This window comes from Chiroxiphia lanceolata, chromosome 1 (assembly GCF_009829145.1).
Source record: "Chiroxiphia lanceolata isolate bChiLan1 chromosome 1, bChiLan1.pri, whole genome shotgun sequence".
In the NCBI taxonomy this organism is placed as follows: domain Eukaryota; kingdom Metazoa; phylum Chordata; class Aves; order Passeriformes; family Pipridae; genus Chiroxiphia; species Chiroxiphia lanceolata.
The window spans coordinates 128,187,896-128,195,624 of record NC_045637.1 but is presented as its reverse complement, the minus strand read 5'-3'; the positions used below and the strand labels follow the sequence as shown (position 1 = coordinate 128,195,624).

Genomic DNA, 7,729 nt, shown 5'->3' with positions numbered 1-7,729 from the left:
TAACAGGGATTAAAAGGAAATCTTCTGCAATATAAGATTTCATTAAATATATTGATGGAGTAGTGAGAAGGCTAGGGGTTTACTTATCTCCCTTTGTTTTCAGTCAGAGCAGATTCCTGCCTTCTTAAATGAACGCTTGAGGGTTTTTCTTTTCTTCCTTGGCATCACAAAAATATAAATGTCAGACCCTGAAGCAGTACTTAGCACTAAGAACTGCTCATTGCATGACTTCACCTGGCCCAAAAGGCTGTAGAAACCAGGTCCTTCCTCGTCCTGACTGGTTACTGGAGGGCTGGGTGGGGTTCACAGCTCGACTGGTTTTCACATCTCCCTTTTTGTCCTCCATGGTGGGGATCACCACCACTGGGATGAGAGTGCACTGTTCGAGTGTGCCATCGGAGGACATAACTTCAGTGTATCCATCTTCACAACTGCATGTTCTAGTCTGTAGGGAACAAGTGTTTTACACTGTGTAGCAGAAAAATAAAGTTTTCTGTGAGCTACAAAGCATAACAAAATGGATGACTGGAAGAGAAGACGCTTTTGATGAGTGCTAGCCTGGACAGTACCTCTTCGTATATTTTTATGCAACTTCATACCATATCAACAGAGAGTATTTAACATTTAACTGAAAGGTAGAAAATGGTGTGAGGTTGATTTTAACAAATCAATAACTAGTAAAATCTCCAAAAATACTTTTTGTTGGCACAATCTTTGTAATGCAGAAAGATGTGTGGGAAGCCCTCACGGGGGTGTTTTATGCTCCAATGCAGTAGCACATACCTCACTGCAGTAAGCGTGGGGATGGCTGCACGGTGGGTTACATGACCTGTCAGCATCTGGTTGGCGCATCACTAAACAGCCCCCTGTAGGACAGAAAATCATATTTTGACATGGTAATACCTCACCACTGATGAAATTACTGATGCCATTACTTGCTGCAGTATATCATGGATGTCAATTTTTTTGCTAATTTGAATTTGAGAGTCCTTCTCTTGTTCCACGGTGAAGGGTAATTGGTATCAAGTATTTTCTTATAGGTAGAGTAAAAGGATACAGCAAATGTATTTGATTTCATGTGCATTTTAGAGAACTATTAATTGGCAATGGAGCCTTTTACTTTCTGCTTTGTTCCTTTGGTGGATTGCTCAAAAAAACAGTTTAAATGCTTTAAAACAGCTTTAAATGCTCAAGGGAATAGATTTGGCTCTCTAGGGCCTTCCTTATGACTCTCATATCAAAACTGTGGCCAAAATAGAAGTAAAAGCATATTTTTAATTCATGTCTTTGCCTGTTAAACTGAAAACAATTTACTCATCCTGTTTATGAAAGGATACCTGTTTTCTGCTGCTCCTCAGTGGTCACTTTTACACATGCTATAGCTTTGTCTTCATGAAGTGAGGCTTCATGTTAGTGTAAGATTTTTTTGAAAGGAAAGCAGTATTATCAGTAAAGGATGTACTGAATGTTACAATACTGATAATACAGTGGGTTTCAGTCTTTTTCCTTTTTATACAGACCTAGTTCTCATTTCTGTAACTTTATGTACAGTGCAGTTATTGTTAGGGACCAATACACACAATCAGGCTTTCACTATCATTTCAGCCAGAACGTATTTAAAATACATTTAGAAACAGTTTGAATTTACCTGTGTTTCCTTTTGGCTTACAAAAGAGGGATATGCATCATGTAGTTTAAAATTTATACTGCTACAGGACAACTTATCTTTCATCTCTCACATTAGTAATATTTTTATACTGGTGTGATATGATAATGAAATCCTGATAGCTGAGGTTGGTCACAACCATAGCAGATGCAGTTAGATGTGGTTATGTAGACCCGAGTGTTAACAGGATGACCGATGAAGAACAATGAAAACCCTGCTGGTTACCCTAAGTTTTCCCCATCCCCAGAAAGGAAAATCATACATCCTAGCATACAGATCACATGCCTGTGGGAATCTATGCAATAAAATATCAGTCATCCAAGGAAGCTGCAGAAGGAAATCGCCCATGGGAAATAACACCTTCAAGTAAAAAAGAGCTATTCAGTACAGCAATATTATGCAAGTAAGTAAATAGATAAAGACCTTAAAATACCAACAGGACTCAAATTAATTCTTTGATAATGTCTGAATTAAAATATATTATGTTAGAACCAAATGTGCAGCAATAAGGCAGACAAGAAACACAGTCATCAGAGATATGGGTTGATTCTAGATCACAATAGGTAATCTCCATTTAAATCAATCATGTTTGAGCTCTTAAATACTGTAGTTTATACAAAATACTTTCAAAAAATGTACAATTGTAAATTAAAATCTGGTCCACTACTGTATATTTAATGTAGAGAAATTCTCACAGAACTTAAGTGCTGTGTCTGAAAACAATCGGAAACATATGAAAAATATAGTTTTGCATTGCACAGAGACTGGTGATTGCATGTTCTGGAATTTTCCACTACTCTTCATTTTAAACCAGAAAGTTACCATAGCTTTAGGGCCACATACAAACAAAAATGTCTTCCAATGTCTTTGAAAGAAGTTATACAGTACAGGTCTGAGGTTTGTCAACCTAGGAGGTCCCACTATGAAAAATCTGCCAACAACACATATTCATACATTTGTCTTTCCTAGAATTTATCTCATGGCCATATTCAGTCACATCAGAACAAATTATTATTTTCATGTGACTGACTGTGATTTATGAATACATCCTGATTTTAACATCTCAGAGCCATAATCTCCAGTATGCTATTTATTTTTAAATCTTAGAGGACCTTTCATAGATAATATCCTGTATTAATCTCAATAAGAATTCTTACTTAAGAGTTTTACTTACCATACAAGCATCTTAGCTAAGCAGGAAGGAATCAAGGTGAACAAATAATGCCTTGTTGCCTTTGCTGTGAACATGATGTGTTTTAATAGTCTAACAGCATAAGGTAAGAGTTGCAAGAAACTTTGAACTATTATTTCAACACCTTGTAAAGCTAATACAGATATTTTATTTCTACTGTTACAATAAACAGCAGTGGTGGATTCCAACATCAGGAAGTATTGTATTGGCAGTTCATGAATAACAGCTCCCCTCCTGTGACTGACCTGGCAGTGGCTGGCATTGAGGATGTGTTTACAATCTCTGGGATTCTTTTACTATCATCTGAGCTGATAGAAAAACTATTTATAAAACAAATGCATAACTCTTAGCTTAAATGAATCCCTATTTCTGAAAAAAAAAATCCATATAAATAGACAGATATGAAGCTTTTCTTCTGAGACCTTAGTTATTCTCTAACTCATGTTTTTTATGCTTTGGTTTGCAAAAAAAATTCATTACATCCCGTAGCTGTTCACTGAAGTATCCTGATATAGATTTATGGTGTTGAAGTAAAGAAATAAACTTATATCAGCACATTTATTAAAATTTGATATTTTGTAATTTTAAGGAGATGTATCATATATGGATGACATTATCAAGTTTGCAACTTTCTCTGCCTTTGTATAGGCACTGAAATGACCCTTAATACATAAAAGTTCTATTTGTTGTAGGGCTAGAAATCTAAACCCCTAAATTTAGAAGTGCAAAGATGTCTATGGTAAAAAAAAAAAACAAACAACCATACATAATGTAAAATATTTCAGGTCCACTACAGAAGGTAATATTTATATTTACTTTTACCATTACTTGCTGCATAATTCTGGAAAAGAAACCACATCTCTTATACGCAAAAAGATGATGATTCAAATAAACATGTCAATTCTGACATCAGGAAGGGTTTTAGCAGATTTTTTTTCTTTTTTTTTTCAATTTATTGGAAAACCACATTATCCACCTGTTTTCCAGGCTTTTTCTGTGTGTATAAAAAGAGTAGTTACCTGTGACGTTTAAACCATCTGACCTTTGGCACCACACGGTCCGAGAGGATCCCTTCCATGGGCTAGCCATCCACTTGTATTCATAACACTGGCCATCTACAGAGAGAAGATTTGTTTTTCAAGAAATTTGATGATGAGATCTTAGGCTACCACTGTTAGCAACTACACTTCATCAGTAGATCATTCTCATTCTGTGACCACACTCATTATAATTAACAGCTTGAACAGCTAAGTAAGGTCTTCCTCCTTCATCCAGCAACTTAGAAGACTGCACTGCATACATGGAAGCTCCAACATCTCTTGCACTTACTGGACACACACAGTATAGACCAGATGTGTCCTGGACACTAACTATAAAGGCTGTACACTCTGCTTTTTGAGTAACTCTGATGTACTTAATGGGTAAAAGAAGTGTTTCCAATAACCTCATAATGGTTGTGGCCCATGTGCTGTGCAAAACTCACTTAGGAGTCAAGTTTTTTTCTTGGTAACACTGAGCTTCAGTCAATGTTCCAGTGCTTGGTGAAGTGGCCAGGGCTGTACCTGGCTTCATGTCTCAACCTGGGATGAATCATGAAGTCCTAATTCCTTTTTGCCTGATCTGGCCTCTGAATGGACAAGAAATGTCTGTAAAAGAAACTATTTTTCTTAGATACTTTGTCCACTACCAGTGGTAAGCATGGCTGAGGCACGCAATTAACAATTCAAAGGGTAAGGAGAAATCTAAATTTCATTATGCATCAAAACTTAAAGATTTCTTTTTAAAATGTTATTAAGCAGATAAGGCAACTCTTTGTCCCATATCATAAAAAGAAAAGTAATTATTAAAAAATGATAATTTTAAAGTGTAACATATGATAGTTATCAAATCTGCAATTGCCTAAATTTGTGAACCAGGAACAGAAAGAAAACAAAATTATTGTTGTTCTGTGTTTTTTTTCTTACAGGAGGAGGCCTTATGTATATTTTTTTACTTACCGTTGCATGGTCTTGTTTCTAAAGCCTGTTCTGGACAGAGATGTTGATTCTCTAATTCCTGAATGATCACTGCTCGAGATCGGACTTGTATTCCCCCAAAGCCGAGATCCTCACCATTAACACAGGTGAGCTGGCAAAGGCTCCATTCTGACCATTCTCTCAAGTAACAGTCCCCTGTCAAAGAGCAATTTTTATAAGATGAATGATCATTGTATATGAAGAGTTTTTAGTGCTGAATACGTCTTAGAAAAAAAATGCCCAAATCTGGTTTCTTAATTTTCCTTCTTTTTAGTTCCTTTCATTACCATTTTTAAATTTGACTTATACTTAAGAGAAGATAATATTCTGACACTCTTCGAATATCTGTTTTATAGAAAATAGTAAAAAAAATTATACAAAGGTCTATTTGTTCTAAAGCAGGGTAGTTTCCTGTAGCATTCCCATAGGATCACTCTCTTTTTGAATCTTTAAACAATGCTCCACTCAATATCTGATTTTTTGTAAATTTTAAGGTATTGTATGCCCTATGCTAAATTTATATATCATTCTCTTGCAATTCTTCTTTGATCTTAGAAAGAGAAAACATTTTCTGGTATTAAAAAGATTAATTGTTGCTTATCTTCATGCAGAATTTCTCTAAACAGATGTAGAAGCAACTGCTGGAACAGTCTTTGCAAGAAAGGGAAATGGGAACATGATTAAAATTTCTGCTCTGGCTATTTCATGTTAGGATAATAGAGGTTTTTAGAATGTTATAGTGTAAAACCGAAAAATAAAATTATACTAATTAGCATGAACAGCTAAAGAACATTTAAGGAAGATCTGAGGCACAACACAAAGGAACCATTTTTTTAAAACTGCAGTCAAAAATTGGACTAGACTACGCACAGACTCATAAATAAACCTCTTAGTTCTCATTATTTCAGTGAAAAAGCTATTAAAAATTCATGCTACCTTGCATTATACTGATGGCAGATATAATCAGCACTGTGTTGACCAGATGCCTGATTAATGAAGGAATTTTATTTGCCAACGTTAGGAAAGCATGCGAAGAAATGAATAATTGACGAACTGGTATATACATAATAGGAAAACAAGTAGTGATTTTTGGAAACATTAGCTGGAGCGTATCATTAGCACATCCCCACAGGGCAGTTATTCTTGCTGGCTAAATATGAGATTGGGGAAGAATATGTTCCTGCTCAGCAAAATTTTAAAAGCAAGCAGTAAGCAGCTATTTTTTTTAAATTTGACTAACATGAAAACATAACTACAAGTTTAATATTCTTCCAATTTTTATTTAAGAAGTAAAATATGTGAAAATTATGCATTTGGAATGCTATGTACAAAGCACTGATGGAAGCCTCTCCATTTTTGATTAATTTCTATTTATTGAGACAACTTTGCCTTCAGTCTAATCTGAAATGAACTGGAAAAAAAAATCTGAGAAGGAGAATTTCAAGAGAATGAAAATAGGGTATTGGTATGAAATGATAGCTACATTAGAACTGAAGGAATTAATCACTTCTGAAGATACATCACTAATGATTACTGAACAACAGTAACATACTTCATATTCTACAAGTAAGTGTTTGAAATGAACTGGAGGGGTTTTACTACAAAATTAAACAGTTGTTATGTGCTCTTAATACTGCTCAGTAGGAGGATCATGGACCTGATAATTCATAACAGCTCCTTTGGATTCAGTTCACAAAGGCAATGATAGTGCATGTCTCATCCAGAGAGTTAAACAGCTAAGAGGCACTCATGTTTTCTCAGAGATCAAAACAATAGCTTCATTTGGAATAGAACCTTCAAAGAAAAAAATAAGACCCCTTATCTTAGCTTCCTTAGACACCCATAAAACGCATCAAGTTCTTAGTCACTGCTAAAAGTATTAGTAAAGCTGTTAGGTGATCTAAGCACTTAAAACAAATATTTTGCTGCAAATCAACACTCTACAGAGTTAAATACAGTTTTTATTTAAAAAGATTTTGTGAAAAAATATATTCTTCTTAGGTACAATCTATGACTGAGACATCTTTTATAAAATTTAAAACGTGGTATTTTTCTAATTGATTTATTGTCATGAAGCCACTCCTGGAAAGTAACTCTATAGGCCATTTGATGGATAAATCCAATCAGTAAAGCACAGGAAAAGATTTAATTGCCTGTGGCTAATGCTAGGCACTAATAACTGTAATGACACCCAACCAATCTTGAAAAGCAACATTTATTTGAACAGCTTTGTTACCTGGACAAGGGACAGTGCAGGTTTCCTCAAGGATCATCTTCTTATCACCGTCTATAATAGGCTCTATTTCTCCACAGAATTCCTCATCTACTACTTTGCCAACATCTTCAAGGGATCCATCATAAACCACACAGGAAATGTTCCTCACTCGTGTTCCCTCTCCACATTGAGCATCCTATGGAAGGAGGACAAATATGGATACTGGACAGAAAAAAGTGCCAAAAGACTAGATTTGACTTATGTGTCACTCTGTCTTCTATTATTTTTGCTTAACTACTTATTCATTCCAGTGAGGAGAAAAAAAGAAAAAAAAAAGACATAGTTCAATACTCCTGAAACAAAAAAATAAACAAACCCAACCAAAAATTTCTGGTGCCTGCTACCACTGTTTCTTAAAGTATGGAGCTATTTATGCCTTTGAATTGAAACCACAGCAGTATCTCAAATGAAGATCTCTTCTAGTATATGGTTATATTTCTGCTGATATACTTTTACAATAGAAGTATTTAAATTATTAGCAAAAATACTGCTTGGGTACTAAAGTTTACATTTATACTTTGAATATCTCTAGGACAGTGTTGTATCTGTTGAAAAATATGAACTCTAAGGAAAAAAAAAAT

At 35.0% G+C, this 7,729-nt stretch overlaps 1 protein-coding gene across 11 annotated transcripts in view; it reads right to left on the bottom strand.

Moving 5' to 3' along the window:
- Window positions 1-7,729, bottom strand: part of THSD7A (thrombospondin type 1 domain containing 7A) — a 281,746-nt gene that overhangs the window by 8,789 nt on the left and 265,228 nt on the right. For 9 of the 11 annotated variants that reach the window (XM_032686025.1, XM_032685996.1, XM_032685947.1 and 6 more), the window contains 5 exons: window positions 7,110-7,284; window positions 4,856-5,029; window positions 3,878-3,973; window positions 784-866; window positions 235-445 (listed from right to left, as the gene is read on the bottom strand). In XM_032686025.1, coding sequence (XP_032541916.1) covers window positions 235-445; window positions 784-866; window positions 3,878-3,973; window positions 4,856-5,029; window positions 7,110-7,284 — 739 coding nt within the window. Of the gene's footprint in view, window positions 1-234; window positions 469-783; window positions 867-3,877; window positions 3,974-4,855; window positions 5,030-7,109; window positions 7,285-7,729 lie in introns of those variants that run through there. The other 2 variants (XM_032686034.1, XM_032686043.1) reach the window with 2 other exon arrangements.